General features: G+C 39.3%; 1 protein-coding gene across 2 annotated transcripts in view; it reads right to left on the bottom strand.

Moving 5' to 3' along the window:
• Nucleotides 1-4724: 4724 nt before the first annotated feature.
• ical1 (islet cell autoantigen 1-like) overlaps nucleotides 4725-22835 on the bottom strand; it is a 41939-nt gene continuing 23828 nt past the window's right edge. Inside the window, exons 6-16 of one of the 2 annotated variants that reach the window (XM_062996852.1) lie at nucleotides 21615-21813; nucleotides 17644-17769; nucleotides 16916-17014; nucleotides 16274-16356; nucleotides 15158-15207; nucleotides 15012-15074; nucleotides 12082-12306; nucleotides 8813-9103; nucleotides 8255-8353; nucleotides 7997-8113; nucleotides 4725-6319 (exon numbers count right to left, since the gene is read on the bottom strand). In XM_062996852.1, the coding sequence (XP_062852922.1) occupies nucleotides 7998-8113; nucleotides 8255-8353; nucleotides 8813-9103; nucleotides 12082-12306; nucleotides 15012-15074; nucleotides 15158-15207; nucleotides 16274-16356; nucleotides 16916-17014; nucleotides 17644-17769; nucleotides 21615-21813 (1351 nt within the window). In that variant the 3' untranslated portion in view covers nucleotides 4725-6319; nucleotide 7997. The remainder of the gene's footprint in view (nucleotides 6320-7996; nucleotides 8114-8254; nucleotides 8354-8812; nucleotides 9104-12081; nucleotides 12307-15011; nucleotides 15075-15157; nucleotides 15208-16273; nucleotides 16357-16915; nucleotides 17015-17643; nucleotides 17770-21614; nucleotides 21814-22835) is intronic. The other variant, XM_062996854.1, reaches the window with a different exon arrangement.

The following is a 22835-nucleotide window of genomic DNA, read 5'->3' as shown; positions in this document are numbered from 1 at the left end:
GAGCTGTCGAAGGACACCAGGAAGAAAATTGTAGACCTGCACCAGGCTGGGAAGAGTGAATCTACAATAGGCAAGCAGGTTGGTGTGAATAAATCAACTGTGGGAGCAATTGTAAGAAAATGGAAGACATACAAGACCATTGATAATCTCCCTTGGTGTCAAGATCTCATCCCGTGGGGTCAAAATGATCATGAGAACGGTGAGCAAAAATCCCAGAACTACACGGAGGGACCTGATGAATGACCTGCAGAGAGCTGGGACCAAAGTAACAAAGGCTACCATCAGTAACACACCGAGAGGGACTCAAATCCTGCAGTGCCAGGCGTGTCCCCCTGCTTAAGCCAGTACATGTCCAGACCCGTCTGAAGTTTGCCAGAGAGCATATGGATGATGTTTGGAGGAAGAAGAAGAACCCAAGAACACCATACCTACTGTGAAGCATGGGGGTGGAAACATCATGCTTTGGGGCTGTTTTTCTGCAAAGGGGACAGGACGACTGATCCGTGTTAAGGGAAGAATGAACGGGGCCATGTATCGTGAAATTTTAAGCCAAAACCTCCTTCCATCAGTGAGAGCATTGAAGATGGAACGTGGCTGGGTCTTCCAGCATGACAATGATCCCAAACACACCGCTCGGGCAATGAAGGAGTGGCTCCGTAAAAAGCATTTCAAGGTCCTGGAGTGGCCTAGCCAGTCTCCAGACCTCAACCCCATAGAAAATTTGTGGAGTCCGTGTTGCCCAGCGACAGCCCCAAAACATCACTGCTCTAGAGGAGATCTGCATGGAGGAATGGGCCAAAATACCAGCTACAGTGTGTGCAAACCTGGTGAAGACTTACAGGAAACGTTTGACCTCATTGCCAACAAAGGTTATGTTACAAAGTATTGAGTTGAACTTTTGTTATTGACCAAATACTTATTTTCCACCATAATTTACAAAAAAATTCTTTAAAAATCCTACAATGTGATTTCCTGGATTTTTTTTTCTCATTTTGTCTCTCATAGTTGAAGTGTACCTATGATGAAAATTACAGACCTCTCTCATCTTTCTAAATAGGAGAACTTGCACAATCAGTGGCTGACTAAATACTTTTTGACCCCACTGTACCTAAGCAATGTTGCAGACCATGTACACTCTTTGCATGGAAACAGTATTCCCTGATGGCTGTGGCCTCTTTCAGCAGGATAATGCTCCCTGCCACAGCATCTGTGGGATGTGCTGGACAAACAAATCTGATCCATGGAGGCCCCCCTCGCAACTTACAGGAGTTAAAGGATCTGCTGCTAACATCTTGGTGCCAGATACCACAGCACACCTTCAGGGATCTAGTGGAGTCCATGCCTCGACAGGTCAGGGCTGTTTTGGCAGCAAAAGGGGGACCAACACAATATTAGGAAGGTGGTCGTAATGTTATGCCAGATCGGTGTAGTTTAAAAAGGGAAGGGAATTATTACACTGTGCTGGACTTTTGCCCCCCCAGGACTTAAGTGATGCACCCCTTGTTTACGCAAGCACACATAAAGAAGAGCGTGATAAAAATATCAAACGTAATCCTTTTCATCTTCTCACTGACGTGCCAACATTCCCATCTTAGCCCAGTATTTCTAACTGGCATTTGCATTTATATTGTCTTATGCATGCATACAACATGGATGGAACACAGATCACGTGACTGACTGAGGAATATCTTTAGTTCACATTAGACAAGTGACAGTCGACCGAGTGCAAAATAAACTGACTGAACTGTACTAAAGTCAAACTGTGCTGTGTACTGACAAACTGTAGCATCTTTATACTATCAACAATTTCATGATCTCAGGCTTTGCCTTAAAATCTTAAGAACGTGAAACTTTTAAATTCAAGGAATGGCTGTTATGACATACAAAAGAGCCAAACGATGTACCTTGCACTTTATGTACGATGTTGCTGTTTGTAAACTGTCCTGTCTAAAGTAAGTGTAAACTTGGGATCGAGAGCATCTTCCTAAATCCTTCAATAACATCAGGATTCTCTTGCTGATTAACTATAAATATGGCACAGCCTGAAAAAAATGTACAAAACAACAATCTGGTCAAATAGGTGGGATTTATTTACCGTCTGGTCAGTCACCATATCAGTACAGTCAGTGTAAAAACTCTATAACGTTGTAAATTGTTACATTATCTGAAGAAGCATTGCATAAAATAAATCAGTTGAAAGAAGCCGTGGATGTCCTCTCTTGCATTCTTTTATATTCATGAAGGTAAACAAAATATTTAGCAGGCACATTAACAAGACAATGTGCATGGGTTTCTGTACATGAACTGTGATATAGTTACAGAACTGTATAAAAAGACAAGCATTGATGTGCATTTAGGCAGGAATGGAGTGTAAATCTGACACTTATCAGTTTGCATATGATTATTATACAAAATATCCAGTAGAGAAAATTAGTCCAGCATGAACTTATTTGTTTTAAATCTAAAAACTGCAGTGATGGTGAGCTGAATGAATCATTTGAATGAATCGTTCATGTACGTTAAACTGTACACATTAGGGATGTAACGATGCACCACAAGACAGTTAAAAATCAGTGCACATGTGCCACAATTCGAATCAGTTATTCATTTAAGATGAATCGATATTCACTTTAAACAGCAGAGGGCACTGGTGCTATTCACCTTGCCTGATTGACATCACTACAGGGTTGCCAGGTTCTGATTTTTCCAGCCAAATTTATTCATGTGAGGATACTTTCTTTATTTGTATTATTCATTTATTTATTTATTGTTGGATTTGTTTTAAAATTAAAATAAAAAATTTTTTTTACACAATAAGCATTGTTTTGCATAGTTTGTACCTACCTCAGAAATAAATGGGCATTCATTATTTAGATAAATAAACGATAAGCACACACAGTATTTAAACACAGTATTTTTTTTTTTTTTAAGAGAAATAATAAAAGGAAACTTTGTCATAATTTGTCTTCAATTTCATTTTGTTAAAAAAAATATGAGAAAAATCGTATCGTGAACCCAGTATCGTGAATCGTATCACATCGTGGGTAGAGTGTATTGTTACATCCCTAGTACACATCATACTTTACCGCCAGATGGAGTAAATGGGAATTTACTTCAAGTAACAAGAATTTGTTTGAGATTAAAATTCTAAAACTAAAATTCTAAAGACTGAATCATTTTATTTTATTTATTAGGATTTTAACATCATGTTTTACACTTTGGTTACATTCATGACAGAAACGGTAGTTACTCATTACACAAGGTTCATCAGTTCACAAGCTTAATGTCAAACACAGTCTTGCACAATTTGCTGTCTCCAGTTCACCTCACTTGCATGTCTTTGGACTGTGGGAGGAAACCAAAGCTCCTGCAGGAAACCCATGCAGACATGGGGAGAACATGCAAACTCCACACAGAAAGGACCTGGACCGCCCCACCTGGGGATCAAACCCAAGACCTTCTTGCTGTGAGGCAACAGTGTTACCCACTTTTAATAATAAATTGTAAAAAATCACAATAATATAACAAAAACATCTTTCATATGTTTATTGTAAGTTTTCTAAAATTACGACTTAATCTGCCAGGCCAAAAACATAGATACAGAAGTTCTATAATGTAACTTAATTTGTGTCATGGTGCCCTATTTATTTATAAGTGATAATAACTGACCACAGCTGGTCACTTCTCTGTGCTCACATAAATATATTTAGATGAAATCCCAAACAATACAATGGCAAAGCCTTGGAATTTCTGTATGTATTTAAGGGAAAGTGGACCTGGAAAACAATTGTCCATAGATAAAAAGTACATGGAACAGTGGTCACTTTGCCTAGGTTAGGAGGAAAACCTATAGTCTGGATGTTAAATGTAGACTAAGAATCACCCAAAACAAGTCTACCTGCTAATAAGCCACAATGCTTACAAGTAGTACTGGATAAAAAAAATAGGCATTTAAATGAACCCACACTGTAACCAGTGTCAAGCATAGTAGTGGTAATCATGCTCTGGGGCTGTTTTACTGAAAGGGTAACTCGTGCATTGCAGAAGGTTCTGCACAGCCTTAAACTATCAACCAAGAGTCTTGGAAAGAACAATAACTACAAAATGTTTTATTTTTAAATAGTTCAAATAGGGTAAAATGGGGCTTTCGAACAGCCGTTCGGGTGGCACGATGGCTCAGTGGGTAGCACTCTCGCTTCCCAGCAAGAAGGTCCATGGTTTGATTACCAGACTTAGCAGTCCAGGTCCTTTCTCTGTGGATGGTTTCCTCCCACAATGCACAGACATGAAAGTTTGGTGAATTGGATGCAAAATTGACCGTGACGGAGTTACGGATTAAACTTGAACTGATAATCTCCTGTAACTTCCTGTTCTGTCATGAATGAATTTGTAACATTTTAATAATAAAGGTTTTTTAAATAACAGGTCAGTTCTTGCGTAAACGACTCTAAAATAATGTTGGCTACACAGCTAGATTGAAAATGTCCTTATTGTAATACATTACTTATTTTACCAGTTTTATAGCAGCAGGTTCTTGTTTTAGAGTAGCACTATCATTTAATACTATTAATACTATACAATTAACTGATTACAAACATAACTAAAATAAACAGTTAATAATTAGTTTTAGTTTTTGAAAAATCCACTCTCCGGTTTAATATAAAGCTCCGGGTTACGACAGTAAATGTATGTGTTGGGGTGTAAGAAGAAAACAAAACTGAATATTTATTTATTCACAGCAGTCCAATCCGCCTCATGTGGTTTATTAAGCTCTGGAGGTCTACAGATAAAAATCATGGTGAATTATACCATATATACAGTGTTAATTTAGTGTTTATACTTGGGTCTGTTTTAATATTTCTATAAGCTTAAAGTAACAGCACTGCACTGAGGGCAAGTAAAAATGTATTATGCCAAATTTAACAAATGAACTGTACAAAAGTACATTAATATAAACAACTAATGTCCAATAAGAATGATTATTCATCAGTGCTGTGTTATAAATATAAAACAACATTAACGGTAAAATACAAACAATTACGTTTATCAAAGACTGTTATTTACATCCATGGCTGTAGAGGCTCAGCTAGACCTTTGCTATATAGAAATCTCCCATCATGACTTTCTTGTATTTTATGATTATTAGTTTTTAAATATGCAGTTTAGTTTAGGTAGTCTAGTCTTAGTAGTTTAGGTAAGCTGAAACAAGGGTGGCTACTAAGCAGTATTAGGTTGCTGTAACTCCTGTAGAAGTAAATAAAAAAGGTAAACACAACCCCAATTTCAAATAAAATCAGAAAGCAGTGATTTGTAAATGTATTTCAGAGCACAAAAACAGATATTTAATGTTTTGCCTAATCAATTCTATAGATTTTTCTTAATTTAATGATTGCAACACATTTCAAAAAATTGGGACATGGGTAGTGTATTAAAAAACCCCATACCTGTTTTAATACTTCCACTTGTGATGCTATAATAGGCTCAAACAAGGACAGAACATTATTTAAAGAAACAGTGGTGTAACAGTGATAGATCTGCTTCTGCCCCCACACCCAAAAAAAAAAAAAACCCGCTGCAGCCGCAGCAGTTATATACAAAAGCTCCTGTCCCAACTTTTTATGGAACATGCTGAAGCTATTACATTTAGAATAATTATTCATATACAAAAAGTTGATTAGTTAAAACACTATATATCTTGGTTTAGTTTTTCATTAAACACAGGTCATAGAGTGTTTGCAAATCATTGCTCTCTGTTCTTATTTCACTTGTTTTACCCCGTCTTTTGGATAGAAGTTTGCACATTTCTTAGCAAGCAAAATTTAGAAGAAGTCATAATAAGACATCTACAGAAAATAAAGTACACCTTTCATTCATGTTAGACCCCCAAAAATAAATCTTTCACTTATATGCAGTAGGATGAAAATACGTGTTTCTGATTTGGTAATCTTGTTTCTACACATTCAAGAGTCTTAAGCTTCCAGCATAATCATACTTCTAACAGACATAAATAATAATTATTTACAAACCTGTGAAAGAATGTAGCTATCCAGCGTAAATAACAATATAGATCCCTGTTCTGGGAGGAGTTAATCAATTTATATTTAACTTCATTTCTCTTTGCATCATATTTTAACAAAACAATTGGTATACAGTATATAGTGCAGTATTCATAAAAACCCACGTAATCCCATTTCCCAAAAGTAACATACAGCAAATTAACACAAACACACACACAAACACCCGGAATATCAGATACAGGTTGCAGATCTGTCCTTGGCTCAGTTGGATGCAGCACAAAGAATATTCAGCTCTTAATTTTCTGTTAAACAGAAAGGAAAGAAAAGGAAAAGGAAAAGGAAAAGGAAAAGGAAGGAAGGAAGGAAGGAAGGAAGGAAGGAGAGGAAAAGAGGAAAAGAGGAAAAGAGGAAAAAGAGAAAAGAAAGGAAAGGAAAGGAAAGGAAAGGGAAATGAAGAAAAAAAAGGAATGAAGGAAAGAAATAAGAAAAGGAAAGCACAGAAGGAATGAAAAAAGGAGGGAAAGGATAGAAAGGAAAATGAAGGAAGGAAAAGAAGGAAGAGAGGAAAGAAAGAAAAGAAAGAAAATAAAAGGAAGGAAGGGAAGAAAGGAAGGAAAGAAAAGGAATAAAGGAAATAAGGAAAGTAGGAAAGGAAGAAAGGAAGGTAGGAAAGGGAATAGAGGAAGGAGGAAGGAAAGATGGACGGAAGGAAGGAAAGAAGAAAAGAAGAAAGAAATAAAGAAAAATAAAAAAGAAAGAAAAAAAGGACGAAAGAGAGGAAGGAAAGGAAAGGAAGAAAGGAAGGAAGGAAGGAAGGAAGGAAGGAAAAGAGAAGAAGGAAGGAAGGGAGGTAGGAAGGAAGGAAGGAAGGAAGGAAAGGGAGAGAAGAAGGAAAGGTAGGGAGGAAGGAAGAAAAAGAGAAGAAGGAAGAAAGGAAGGGAGGAAGGAAGGAGGAAAGGAAGGAAGGGAGGGAGGAAGGAATGGAGGAATAAAAGGAAGGAAGGGAGGGAGGAAGGAAGGAAGAAAGGAAGGAAGGGAGGGAGGAAGGAATGGAGGAATAAAAGGAAGGGAGGGAGGAAGGAAGGGAGGAATAAAAGGAAGGGAGGGAGGAAGGAAGGAATGGAGGACGGAAAGGAAGGAAAGGAAGGAAGGAAAGGAGAAGAAGGGAGAAAAAGAAAGAAAGAAAGAAAGAAAGAAAGAAAGAAAGAAAGAAAGAAAGAAAGAAAGAAAGAAAGAAAGAAAGAAAGAAAGAAAGAAAGAAAAAAAGGAAGGGAGGAGAAAGGAAGGAAGGAAGAAAGAAAGGAAGGGGGGAGAAAGGAAGGAAGGAAGGAAGGAAAGGGAGAGAGGAAGGAAAGGTAGGGAGGAAGGAAGGAAAAGAGAAGAAGGAAGAAAGGAAGGAAGGGAGGAAGGAAGGGGTGGGAAGGAAAGGAAAGGAAAGGAAGGAAGGAAAAAAAGAAAGAAAGAAATGAAGGGGAGAAAGGAAGGAAGGGAAGAAGAAAGGAAAGGCAGAAAGAAAAAGGAAAGGAAAGGAAATAATAGAAGGTAGGAAATAAAATTAAGGAAAGACATGAAAAAAGGAAGAAAGGAAGGAAAGGAAAGGAAAGGAAGGAAAAAAGAAAAGAACAAAAAGAAAGAAACAAAAGAGAAACAGAAAAAAGAAAAAAGAGAAACAAACAAAAGAGAGAGAATAAAGAAAGATTGAAAAACATTATTCTTTATAAGAAACTAAAACAGTTTGCAACCATTATAATAATTAAAACAATTATATGTAATAAAATGCTTCAAACATCTCTGTATCTTTACTTGCATTAAATTAACAGTTTTTAATAATAATAGGGAATAATAGTGAATATAGTGAATAATAGTGAATATAAAATCAAGAAACACCATTGTGCCTCTGCCAAAAGTACATAGACAACAGAGTCTGAGCTTTTGGAAATCCCATTCCAAAACCAGAGGCATTCATTTGTAATTCTTACCTTAGGCATTAAGGAGTTCCTCATCGGTTCGTCCGATGGCATCTGGGTTGGCAAGTGGGTCCAGGTCAGCAAAAAGATCAAACCAAGCAGACATGTCCCTATTGCCATTTTTAGGAGCTATAAAATATAACAGAAATGAACAGACACCAAAGAAAACAAAGACAAAGACAAAGAATGCATCAAATGTAATAGGTTCTATAAACAATTATGTGAATAAAGTCATTCTCATTTGGTTGAATTGTTTAAATGCATGCCTACCATTATCCATCAACCTGGGGCTGTTTTGTGTAACTGGCACCTGACCAGCAGCTAGAGGAGGCTGTTTAGGAGCTTGCAACATGGGTGAAGTCATCCAGTCTAAATTAACATGGTATCAAAAAGTCAACATAAGGTTTAAAAATGATAGATCAGACAAAGGTAGAAAGAAAACCTCATTTGTTTGTATGTAGTATGTACATAAAACACAAAAAAGATCTGCCAAGAATTATCAGCTAAGTGACACTGCTCACAGTCTAGAAAGTACTTAAAACATCATATCAAAGCTTGACTGAAGGGAACACTTAATCAACACTGTATGAGACCAAATCAATTAAACTTTAGGAATATCAATCTGTCCATATCACAACCACAAGTGATTGTGAATCAATTTTATTAAATCAATCAATGTCATTTAATTCAATGACATTACAGAACGTTCTGTGCACCAGATTATCAATGTAGAATGCAGTATGTATATTTTTGACCAGGCTTATTTTCAAGAGAGAAATGTAGAAATATATGTGGAAGTGTGTCACAGTACATATTGGAAATTCTAACCTGTGGTGCTGAGGCCATGGTCAAGCAGCTGTGAGGGCAGGAAGCTGTTGGGGCTAGAAGGCTGTGAAAGAGAATGAAAGGGAGCTGCGGTGCTGCTAGCTGAAGGTGTGTTTGAGGAGAAGGGCGTTGCTGCTGGTTGCTCAAAAGAACCGAAAGCATCCTGCCAGGCCTTACTGAAGTCATCTGCTCCGCTGGTGGCACCCGGGCTTAGCAAGAAATACAGATCGCCTCTCTCTTCGTCCTCTCCAGATCCAGATTGTGGCAGAAGATCAGAGAGCAAATCCTGACCAGCTACAGAAAGAATGAGTAAGAATAAATGTGTGTGAGAGAGAGACGGAGAGAATTGTTCATTACATATTCCAGCAAAGCAAGGTAAAGTCTTACAACAACACTGATTTTCAACCTAACCTTCACAACATGCATGACAGCAGTAATGATCAAGAGGCGGCCGCAGACACATGACACATGGTGTGTATTTTTGTTGATTTATTTGTAACCAGAGTTGCAGATTCCCACAAAAATGCTTTAGCATGTATATAAACACACACTATGATATCAGTATCTCTTGGCCGCTCTCTTGGCCCACAACAGAACCTCGACGGAAAGCATCGCTGTTGCAGTAAAAAGGAAGTGACTCCCAATCTGGCCTTCCCTTCCTCAGACACCAGCAAGTGTATCTGTAAAGTGGCCGAGCAGGTTGGTGGAACAGAAAATATTAAAACATAAGGAATATTGGATCATTTTTTAAAGCATTTTCTCCCGATTGTAGCGCGTCCAGTTTAGCTTCCTCTCCACTGGAGCTGACCCTGCATCATTTCACCTGCACAAGGTGAGTTCATATGCCGATCAGCTTTGTGCACGGAGAGCATTATTCCTCGACTCTGTGCAGACGCCATCAAGCAGCCAGCCCCTATCCGGCTTGTCCTACCCTATGAACAACAGCCAGTCATTGTCGGATGGCAGAGCTGAGATTCAATACGATGTATTCGAAATCCCAGCTCTGGTGTGCTAGTGTGTTTTACCGCTGCACCACCTGAGCAGCTTTGGATGAACCTTTAAGGCTTTTCGTACCATTTTATTTTGCTTGTTTAAATTTCCATGAACTTTAAGCTTTTCCGAGACATGTTTACACCCTGTACACTATTTATCCAGGTACATATGGTGCAAATTTTTAGAAATCAGCAGACCAACCAACAATGAATGTACTCATTATGTTAGCACCATAATGCATCTGAAAGGGATACAATGACAAGTGTACAAAGTGTTTAAAGCCACCACAGTAAATGTTATCAAACTTATATGTTGATAAAAAAAATACTTTCCTATACTGTATGCTTTTAGTACACATGAATACTTCACACTTGCTAATTGCAGTAAAGTCACAATGCATTAGTACAGTCTATAAAGTCCTAAGGATGGATGGATGGATAGATGAATGGATGCTTTATTGATCCCAAAGGAACTTTAGCAATATTATTAAGGTCAGCTGCAGCCAGGCGGTTAAGGTACTGGACTAGTAATCAAGCCCCACCACTGCCAGGTTGCTGTTGTTGGGCCCTTGAGCAAGGCCCTTAACCATCAATTGCTCAAAATGTATACTGTCACACTAAGTTGCTTTGGATATTATGTAATTAATAAAGAATGAATTAACACATTATAGACTGCCCCAACAACTGCCCTTAGCATTCCATTACAAATAAGTTAAATACATAAATTGTTTTTCTCACTCTGCTTTAACCACAGTAAACACAAGTAGGTAAAAATTCGAGTTTGTGGACACCACACACATTTCACAGACAAAGGTTAGGTTGAAAAAGTCTACCATGGATCTAAAACTTCAGTCCTAAAGGGCCCAGCACAGGATGGTAACTTACCTGCTCAAACTAAAGATGTTAATGACAAAGTTGTTAACCAATAACAGTGAATGTTTGGTTAATGTTGTCAGTTAAAAATGCCATTTATGCCAGCTGCTGACACTTTATTTGAATTAAAAATGTTGCTAGTGAACTCTTTCTCTCTCACCAGTTGAGTGCACACGCACAACTTCTAGGTACAACCAGTTACTTTTTAATGCAGAGCAGCTGTTTAGCATCAGTATGGAGTCTGACTGCATGTTAATCTCTGCACATGTCCCAGTATAAAGGTAGAACTCTGCTTATCTACACTAATAATGTCAGGAATTGCTTTCACATACTAACTGCACCTCTATTTATTGATCAGCTTGTCTTGTTACTGCTTGTAATGAATTGTTTGCTAGTGGCTACTGTTTAAACTCTACATTCTGAATGCTGGACTGGTTTGGCTTGTATCATTGGCGTAACTACAGGGGGTGCAAAGGGGGCAGGTGCACTGGGGCCCATGGCAGATGGGGGCCCCTCCACGACATGAACTCAACCACCCACCTCACTGCCCCCCCATTCGCTGCACATATTATGCATGTATTATGGCAAGTCAAACAGGAAATATATAGACTTGTTTATATGAGAGTTCAAAATGTTTTGTATTTTAATGGGATGCTATGAGCTTGCTGGTAATTGGTTAAAAAAAACTGGCAAAATTAGCATCTCTGGCCCATGCACCCTTAATTCAACTCTGTAGTTATAACAGGGTTTACTAGATAAGTCAGAACAGGGAAATCACCAAACTGTGCTGGACCCCAGTCTTTCAGCACAGCAGTTTAACACAGAACGAGAAAGCAGAATTGACCAGACAAAATGAGAAACCTCAGATGAGTCAGTGTGCATACACCGATAAACAAAAACGTTGCAAGGTGGATCATGCCTGGCCACATGTGTTGGAAAAAACAGGATTTGCCAGACCTGTCGACCTTCCTTTTTTTTTTTTAAGTCCAGTACCAATGCCTGCATGCCCATTGCAGGTCTTTTCGACGGTGGACAGAAGTTAGCATGGGAGAGTTTGATGCACTGTGTGTTGTGACATTCACCACACCACCAATATTAAGATGATCTGCAATTTGATCCACGGTACCTCTGCTGGTCCATACCAGGCACCATAGCCTTTATGTCCATCTGGCGGTTCTACTGTTTTGGCTTATCAGTGCACATCTAAATACTTCAATCACACTGTGCTGCAGTCAGAATGAGAAAGGAACAGATAAATGCCCTTAGGAATAAGTGAAAGTGCACAGGACCAGTATAAGGGAAGAGACTCTTAGTCTGAGAGTAAGGGCAGGAAGTAAGATTAGAGCATTTTAAAAAAGGTTATAGCAAGACTGAGGGCAGAACAGATAGCTGGGTCTGTGTTTATACCCTTCTCAGACTGTAGCATAGTGGTAAAGGTCTCCAGGTTCTGTCCAGGGGGAACACTGCAGTCCCATTGGACAGGAACGGGCATTGTGATCTCTGAAGGGCTTTGAGGCTGCAGTGCAGGTACAGATGGAGTCACGTTGGGGACTGGAGTTAGGGCAGGGGCAATAAATAAGGGGTCATCATCTGGGCTGACACTGCTGAAGGGACCTAAGAGCTCAAACACATCTGCAGTACAGTTGGGAGGAAAAGTAGCATATAATAGTTTAGGAGCAGTGATTTTATGTGTTACAAGTATGTTATGGGCACAGCAAGAACACACAAACTTGTATTTTTTGCAGCTTTTTATACTGTTGTAATTAATATACCATCATGTCCACTGTCTGATATGAACATTCATTGATTCGTTTATAAGATACACCTACAATACAGAAGAACTTTGTGGGAATACAATTACTGACTGTACTTTGTCACCCCATGTATCCTATTAATTAATCAAAAGGGACCCCCATAGGTCCACAAAAACAAGATGTTTGGGTGTTGAACCATTCTCAGCACCTTAATGGTACTAACATGATAAGAACAAGATAGTGTATGTTATACTGGTATGAGTGTATCAGGTGCAGCAGAGTTGTTGGGATTATAAATCATGTTTACAATTACAAGCCAGTTCAGTAGGAACACAAACCTTGTTAGCACTGGTTACTGGTGTACAGCAAGACTAGCGCTCTTTTTATTTTTTCATGTACAGTGTGTGTTTATCTTTCTCTAGTCTTATCAGTGGACATTTTCTAATCACAGGATGTTGTTGCAATTTGCTGTGAAATTTAAAATGTAAGATGTGTGTTTAGCAATTTAACGTTTATCATTCATGTAGCATTCAATTGCTTTACGTTTACTGGTTAATTTGCGCTATGAGGTGGTCCTAGCAATACTACGGCAATTCAGTTAGCAAATGCTTAGCCAAAATGTCCAAAATGTCAAAGTGTAAAGCAGCTAAAACATTACTCAGGTAACTGAGCCTGTAAAACTCCCAAACAATTCTGTGGACGCAGAGAGGGGGTGTTAAAACACGGACAAGAATTTTCGCATTTGAGACAGAGCCTCGTACCTTCGCTGTTCTAGGTTTACATTTAACCATTAAGGTAGGCTGTGCTGCCGCTCAGGTGGCGCAGCGGTAAAAACACGCGCTGCAACCAGAGCTGGATTTCGAAAGTTTCGTTTCGAATCCAGCTCTGCCTTCAGCCGGTCGAAGGCTGGGCGGCTATATGAACAACGATTGGCCTGTTGTTCAGGTGGGGGGTGGGATTGGAGACCGGAGAGGGTGGGTCTCTCTCTGTCAGAATGCGATTACGACCTCTGCCGGCTGATTAAGAGGCGCCTACACAAGTGATGAGGAAGAGTGCCCTTAGGGTGTGTCTCTCCGCATGCAACGCTAGGTGGCGCCAAACTCATCGATGTGTGGGTGGCAAAGATGCATCCGGCTGCTGCCAGTGTTTCGGAGGGGATGTTGGTTAGCTTCGATCCTCTGTCAGGGCAGGGTTCGGCATAGACAGAGAGGAAGCACGATGCAAATTGAACAATTGGATGCACTAAAGGGGGAGAAAAAGGGGGAAAAATAATTTATAAAAAAAAAAAAGAAAAAAAAAAAAAAAAAAAAAAAAAAAAAAAAGGGTAGGCTGTGCTGTGTATTGTAGCTTCCATTTATTATATCATTCAATTTATGAGTGTAATTTAATGACTGTGGTGAAATGTGGCACTTTTCTTTAAAAATCCATGAAATCTGTGGTTTTTATTAGGCATATTTTGCCGTAAATTTGGTAGGGCCCTAGTTATATGTGCCTGAAGTGGGAGTAAGAAAATTAATACAGGAAAAAAGTCCTGTGTTTTGGATTTGTGCATATTTCTATGCAATTAAACATGGAGCAACGGCAAACATGCCATTTGTTTATAGCTGTGGTAATTATCTGGGTAATATAGAAGGCTTAAACTGTCTTAGTCTTAAAAATGCTGTACTGCTTCAGACATTGCAAAGAAGATGTGCTGCCTTCAGATGACTGAGCAGAAAAAAGTGACCAAATATTGAAAATGTAAAATAATGCTAGTTGGGTTGTATAGAAGTCGGACCACTTTCATACCACTACCAAATCACTTCAGAGTTCATTTGGGACCCAACTGAGACCACCTCTTTTTAAGGGTCTCAATACGGTTGTTTTGTTCAGCACCCAAGTGTGATTATCTGTGTCACACCAACCCAAGTGAATCGAACCAATGGGAAAAAATGAAACTTTGTGTACTGCAGATGTGAAAACACCCTTGTACACATGCGGCGCACAAACTACCATGGTCAGTGGGGGTCCCTCTCGATTGATTAATGAATTTTAAACAAAATAGTGTGGGGACGGCATGGTGGCTAAGTGGGTAGCACTGTCACCTCACAGCAAGAAGGTCCTGGGTTTGAACCCCAGGTGGGGCGGTTCGGGTCCTTTTGGTGTGGAGTTTGCATGTTTTCCCCATGTGTGCGTGGGTTTTCTCCGGGTGCTCCAGTTTCCTCCCACAGTCCAAAGACATGCAAGTGAGGTGAATTGGAGATACTAAATTGTCCATGACTGTGTTTGATATAACCTTGTGAACTGATGAGTAACTACCGTTCCTGTCATGAACGTAACCAAAGTGTAAAACATGACGTTAAAATCCTAATAAACAAACAGACAAACAAAATAGTATGGCTAAAACACTCAAACTCAATAATTAGGACAGGTCTGCACATACTTTTGTCACTATTGTGCTATACAGGTGTAACTTACAATAACCTCACTAATTTTATACTGTTTAAAAAATTACAAATAAATAAAGACATGAAATATGGTGGATAAAAATCAACCATACCATCAACCATAATGCTGAACATCAAATAAAGTCATCATACTAACCTGAGCCCAAGCTGGCGGCTAAAGCGTCATCAAAATCTTTATTGTGACCACCAGCAACTGAACCTAAAGAAAGAATATTGTTTTATGATGTTTTTATATACAGTGTAATGCATTTAATAAAGTAAATCATTCTGCTTTGTACATACCACTATTAAGAGCTGATTTCCCTACCATTTCCTCCTCCAGTGACACAAGACTATAAACAAAAAAAAAAGGGAAAAAAACATGTATTAAATTCAGGAGTTTTGACCATGACTATTTCTAACAGGTACATATAATAAATGGTAATAATAAATGGTATGTGGCCATCGTTTGTCCAAACCTTCCAGTCCAAAAAGCACACACTTACTGTTCACTCACTCAACCCAAAATATAATCTGCTTGTTCGCACTTTCACTAACAATTTAAAGGAATAACCTTGCTTTATATTGAGATGCATAGTGATTCAGTTATGAATCCCCCGTATCTTCTACCAATTCACTTATTGCTGATTTCCACTCCCAAATTAAACTTGCTTATTGTATGGCATATATCAGAGAGTATGAAGGCTAACATGCTTTAAGAACACATCAAGCCAAGCAATAGCCTTAACTGTAGCTCATGTAACATTTTAGGCTAGCTCATTTGAAATGTTCAATGGGAAGACAGTAAAACTCTCTATCCAAACCAAAAGGTAAACTTATTTATTCAAAATTTTACCACTAGACAAAAATTGCGATTTAAAAATATTCGAGATTTAAAATATTATTCAATGCCAAACAATTTTTTTGGCAACCTAACTGCTGCCAATTCCCCTATTCCCCTGCAATTCTTTTACCACTTGTACCATTCCTGCGCTGACCAAGGAGAGTGTCCTCTCTGACGAGTGCAGTCACCAGTCGCATCTTTTACTTGCCAGTGTCTCACGGGGAGCCATATTGTTTAATGAGAGCTATGCCACGCCTCCCCCTCCCCTATTTTGAAAGCATAATAATGATAATTTAGTAGTAAGAGCCCAGTTTGGGGTTTGTTGACATACGATGGCCATAGTAATATTTTTAACTGATAAAATTATCCTTCTTTTAGTTATTTTAACCTACACTTTATACACGTTACTGATGTGTTAAAAGCTGTGACTGCACAAAATATCCTGCCAGATAACTTTACAGGTTAAAATAAGATTACTTTTTTTATATTATAAAAGGATGCAAACTGTGCATGAATAACAATCAACAATAAATAATGTCCACAAATGTAAAACATACAAGAGTATGTTTTCTTACCTGTCTGTATTATTCTGCTTCTCTTTGTCCTGGTCTTCTGTTATCTGTAGGTCTGATAGGTGCTCTAGTGGGTCCCGTAAATCCTACAAAAGGCACAAACACACACACACACACACACACACACACACACACACACACACACACACACAAAAACAAACATTCAGTAGTGAAAGCTTGGGTTAATATACACACACCATGAGTGGTGCTGGTTTTATTCTTGATTTCTTCTGCTGTTAAACAAGGGGTGCACAAAAAGAGGCAAATCCAGCACAGTTTGAAGATGCTTTGATGCTCCATCACGCCTATGAAACCTGATTTTTAAGACTGGACTGGTCAAAAATTAAATGCTCCTTGTATGGTTACAAGACAATCACATTCGTTGAAGCAATATAATTAAAACAGGTGTAATAATTATGTTAAAGACAAGCGTCCACGGGTCTTTTGACTCCCTCAAAAGGACTTAACTGCTTACAGATTAAAACCTGACGGATATCCTGGCTAAGTGTAAGGATATTTCAATAAGTCTAGTTAAACAGATCTGCTATTGACAAGTTGTGTGTTCTTTAAGCCGGGAAATCCAATCAAACTGTGTTAGACTCCAGCCCTCCAGAAGCAAAGCTGTACTTTGTGTGTGACACACACCTTCAGAGTGGTAAAGTGGTAGGGCACATATCCTTTGAAGGACTCATGGATGCCAGACATGGTGTTTGCTGTTTTCTCCCAGAACTGTAGAAGTGTGGTCTAAAAAGCAAACAAGACATTATTACAACATAAAGCAACTTAAAGAAAAAAAAACATATCGCTATAGAGCATGTAAAAAAAAGGATTAGCCAGCAGCTGATTTCTGAGGAAAGCTTAACATAAAAACACACTATCCTCTTTGTATTGCTTAGTCACTAGAAAAAACTGCCCAAACTGGAACTTAAAAAACCCTTTTCTCGTCCAGCATGACTGGCACTAGGCCTCAGCTGATGGTTTGTCAGGTTGGAGAAACTCCAGTGGCCTGAACAGTGCTGATCTTAACCCTATTCATCAGCTTTGTAATAAATCATAATCCTAATTCTGAGCCGGACCTTTTCATCCAGCAACAACAACCTTACAAATGCTATTTTGCTATTTTACACTTGTCCATTTTTGCTTCTAACACATCAAATTTGAGGATAAAATGTTCACTTGCTGCCTAATATATCCCACCCACTAACAGATAATCAGTGTTTTTCACTTCACCTGTCAGTGGTCAGAATGTTATGCCTCGTCAGTGTATATACAAACCTGGTGATCAGGTGATGGCCAGTTTATTTTACATTTTCTTAACTATTCTACTATTAAACGCTTGTTATGTAAAAATCAATAACTGCTTTCACAAGTACCTGGTAAGTACAGAGGGAATGAGACAGCATGTTGCAGCGACTGGCCCCCAGCATGTCCACTTTTTGACAGACGTCGTTTTTCAGCTTATCAAACTGCACCTTGGTCCCCCTCACCTGTGCTTGAACCTAAATAGAGACAGACAGACAAACACCAACCCAACACACTGGTATTAGACTGTCCCCATGGCACAAATGTAGATAAAAAACACTGATGCTAGTTTGATTTAAATATAACACACATTTTAAGGCCATAATTAAGGCCAGCAACATTGGGACTTCATGTTTGAATAAACAAGGAGAATTTGAAAGAGGAGTAGTGTTTTATGAGCCAGAATGGGCTGCGGCTCTTATCTGACGGGTAGCAAAAACAATGCTCTTCAACAGCAATGGCAGAGATTTGGGCCATCATTGTGTGTAGGAGGGCAAGGCAGAAAAATTATTCGGAAACGAGTTACCAAATTACCTGATCATAAGTTCAAAAGCCACGGTCAAAAGGGGAACAATTCCTCTTTGTATTTATGCATTTTAGGGGTATTGCAGACCCCCTACCCTACTTAACACACACCCCCTCTGACACAGGACAGTGGTAGCCTAGTGGTTAGAACTGTGGGATACTGTGGATGGGAAGGTTGTGGGTTTAAATGCCTGCTCTGCCATGCATCCCTTCGGCAGTGGTGGGCTAGTGTGTTACTGCTGAGCCACCTGAGTGCCTTCCGTAAGGGAATTGTTAATGCTGAAGGATATACAAAACATCTTAAAGCAACACAGCAGCATATAAATCACAGTTGTTATTTGAGAGATAATAGAAAAAACTAAAAACTATTTTACAATAAGATGCAGACCATAAAATTGGAGCAAACGCACGCGCACACACACAGAGAGCTTTCCTTGACCCATACAAAACTCTAATTGTGTCTTTGGCAGTGTGTGTGCAAATAGGACTGAAGGATCATGGTGACCACAGGTCTCAGTTACTGTTTCCTTTGTACACCTACAAAGCCATGAGGAAATAAGAGACCGGCTCAGTCTGACCCTTCAAAGAAACCTGATAGCAAATGTTTTGCTTTCTCTTTCTTCAGTCTCCCTCACTATTCTGTCTATCTCTTTCTTTTTCTCTCTCCCTCTCCCTCTCCCTTTCAAATCTCAGAGTATAAGACATACACACCAAACATTTACCCCCAATCAAGGCCGAGCAAAGAAAAGTTTTCTATGTACTTTTGCACACCTTATTGTGTTGTGGATTTGTCGATGGATATAACTGCAATTTTTAGCCACGGTCTACACTAAAATCTGAAAGTATTTAGACCTTTTTGCTGTAGCACTGTGCATTATTGTCAGGCGTATCCTGTTTGTGTTCATTATCCTTGAGACGTGTTGAGAATTGGAGTTCATCTGATGCAATCTGAATTTAACTGACAAAGAATTATTTGGGTTTATTTGGGCCCACAATTCAAATTGTATTGCCAGGAAAAAAACCATGGAGACCAAGAAATTGTCTGTGGATCTCTACTATCACATTGTGTAATTTTGAAGCTTGGCACAACATTGAACCTGCCAGTCAAAAGGGTCTTGGTCAGAGAGGTAAGAAAAAAACCCAACTGTAACTCTTAAAGAACACTAAAAGTCCTGTGCAGAGAAGAACCATCTTTTTGCCACAAAGACCTGATTTTTGCTAAAATGGCAACATGGAAAACACTGTTTGACAACTGCTGAACATCATACTGAAAAACTCAACTCAAGAGAAAACACTCTGGTCTAATAAGAATTAAATTAAACTCAGAACAGTGATGACTATGGGTGTGTTCGAAAAGCTAGTGAGCTCTCTACATAGACAGCATTTTACGTCATCCTACCCACGCTCCTGAGAATGAGGCTGTTTGAAATCCTAGATGCCTTAATAAGCTGTCTAGTTAGGCATCTTAAAATTGTCAGTGTTATTTCGACTCAAGAACGAGTGAGCATCGGAAGCGTCCTTAGTGATCAAGGCAAACCCAGCATTTAGTGCGGCAGCTCTTCTCTTACAGAAAAATAAAGAAAAAACATGGCTGATGGTGCAGGGAAACGAACGAAGTCATTTTCAAACGTAAATACATTATTATTGATTTTTAACTTGTATAAATTGCACAAGTGTCATTTATTTGCAAGTTCGGGCTTGTCAGCGAATGTAACCATTTTCGGTACACGGAGGGAGATGTTAGTTGACATGCTAGCGTGCTGTGCCACCCCATCCCATTGGTTTGAATGGCAGGATGCTAAATGCGAAACACGATGGAATCGCTGTCTAAGTAGCCTCTTAGAATCCTCTCTACTGAGGCAGCTGCCTATGTAGGCAGTAAGACAGCAAGGCAGCTCCCTAGGTTTTCGAACACACCCTATGTCTGGCAGAAAATGGGCACTGCATATCACCTGGCTAATACCATCAATGAAACATAGTGGTGGCAAAGTCATGCTATGGGGGTGTTTCTCATCTATATGTATGGATAGACTGGTAAGAATTGAGGGATTGATGAACGCAGTCAAATACAAGAACACTGTAGAATAAAACCTCCTCAAGAGAGCACACATTCTCAGAATAGGGCGACAGTTCACCTTTCAACATAATAGTGACCTGAAACCTGAAACCAAAGCAACAAGAGTGACTTCAAGCAAGTCTCTTAATGTCTATGAGTGGCCCAGTCAAAATCCAGACTTAAACCCCATCAAACATCTGAGGAGAGACTTAAAAATGTGCTCACCATCCAATCTGACATTGTTTGAGAGAATCTGCCATGAAGAATGGGATAAAGTACCCAAATCCAGAAAGACTAAATGATCTAAATACTTTTGTAAATACTGTAAGAGATTTATTTTAAAATAAATACATACAATATATGTAAAGTGGAACCTCAATTTAACGGACTAAAAGGGGGGAGCACTGATCTGTAAAATACAATTGTCCGAAACAGCAAGGTTTTTTTTCCAGAGGGTGAAAACACAACACTAAGGTCCACAAAAGTGCTAAACATGCACATATGATAAACAGTCAAGTGAACAACGTAAATAGATATGTAATGTAAAAGCTGTAAATAAATATTAAACTTGATGTACTTTATTACTGGGGAGAAATTTCATTGACCTTGTGTGGTGAGATAATTTATCTATCTAGAGTATCTATTATTCTGAGTCTGAAGCACTGCTGGTGGCTACTAGAGCAGTGCTGGTGCATAACTAAGCATTAGAACTTGCAAAGATTAAGCATAAAAACACGGCGAAAAAAGCAGAGAACAAAGTGAGCCTACCGACAAAACAAAGCCTATCACTCATGTAAACAGAGAGACGTGAGCACGCTAGTGGACGATAACTAAACTACTAGTCTTGGTACGCTTCTCGTTGGAATTTTAAACAATCAGACAGGACATTTGGTTTTCCAGATTTTGTCCGTTAAATCCAAAATCTGTTAAATGGTGGTCTGTTGAATGGAGGTTCCACTGTATTTTAATAGTCATTTATTGGGGGACAAAGTGCCAGTAAGTAAAGACCAATCAAATGAACAGGGAGTATTGGTTGCGAGTTTTTCCTGTCCTTATAATAACCTTGTAACAATTTACCTGGTCAAAAATTTAAATACAGCTTTGCAATATCAACAATTTCTGTAACTGTGCTCCTTCTGTTCATTACATAACAGTCCTTTGTTCAAAATGTTTTTTACAACAACAAAGGTTTACATCAGCTGGAGATTGTTTCATGTGGGGCAGCCTATAAGCCTGCTACTGAAATGCTTACATGACTGTGAAAAGTGACATCTTTCTAAATGGTTCTTGGATCATATCCAATCATCCTGACCAATATCTTCTTAGCAGAAGGTGTTGGTTTGGGTTTTCTTTCTGACTCTGGGAAAGTCACTGGCATTGACCTGTGTACTTTTTAACTGGTGCAGTCCAACCAGTCCTATTTATATAGTCACAGAGAAGTCATCAGTTATTGTCACTGACCTTGCGGAACTTCTCCAACTGTTTGTAGGTGTCAGGGTCCAGCTCCTGAGAGACATCCTTCATCCAGAGCAAAGCACCCCGGTACTCGGTTCTCGCTTTCTCCATGCGCCCCACTGTCAACAAGGAGTCGGCTATGGCCCTTCGCCGGAAGGTCGCTACTTCCTGCTCCATCCTTCGTAGGGGAGCACACAGAGCTAACCTGCACCCAAAGCAAAAGCAATTTTTGCAGACATTATGTTACTTACTCATGCAGCTTTATCATTAAGACTATACCTTTACCCTACCACTACATGACCTATACATACACCGATTAGGCATAACATTATGACCACCTCCTTGTTTCTACACTCACTGTACATTTTATCAGCTCCACTTACCATATAGAAGCACTTTGTAGTTCTACAATTACTGAGTGTAGTCCACCTGTTTCTCTACATACCTTTTTAGCCTGCTTTCACCCTGTTCTTCAGTGGTCAGGACCCCCACAGATCCACCACAGAGCAGGTATTATTTAGGTGGTGGGTCATTCTCAGCACTGCAGTGACACTGACATGGTGGTGGTGTGTTAGTGTGTGTTGTGCTGGTATGAGTGGATCAGACACAGCAGCACTGCTGGAGTTTTTAAACACCGTGCCCACTCACTGTCCACTCTATTAGACACTCCTACCTAGTTGGTCCACCTTTTAAATATACACAATTCTACATACCACAATCAGAGAAAGTTTTATATGACTTTCTTTTATTTGGTGCAAATTGGCATGGCAGTAAATTACGCTAACCCACTAACGCTGGGATCCAGGGTTTGAATCCCCAGCAATGCTACTGTTTTCTATATGCAGACATGATTGACTATGCCTAAGGGGTGGGGGGTGATTGGCTGGCATCCTGTCCAGGATGTTTGACTGCATTGGGCCAGTGATTCCAAGGAAACCAGACCCACCTCAACCCTGCCCAGGACAAGCCAATCTGATAAGAAGTAGGCAAATGTACTTCCTGTTAGAATTCCTAGAATTCCTGACAAGGATGGCTAAGGCTATTGGACTAAAACTTGCAATGTCCCACCAACAAGTGAAAGCTATTTAAAGATCTTGCTGTGCCACCCAAGTCACTGTTTTCCAACCTCTTACTAATTACAGTGGTCTAAACTACTGTAGGCTAAATGGCAGTCACCATTATCAAATACATAAATCATCAATCTTTTCTGTAAGTACTCAATGGCAT

This window comes from Trichomycterus rosablanca, chromosome 6 (genome assembly GCF_030014385.1).
Source record: "Trichomycterus rosablanca isolate fTriRos1 chromosome 6, fTriRos1.hap1, whole genome shotgun sequence".
In the NCBI taxonomy this organism is placed as follows: Eukaryota; Metazoa; Chordata; class Actinopteri; order Siluriformes; family Trichomycteridae; genus Trichomycterus; species Trichomycterus rosablanca.
This window is presented reverse-complemented; position numbering and strand designations above follow the sequence as displayed.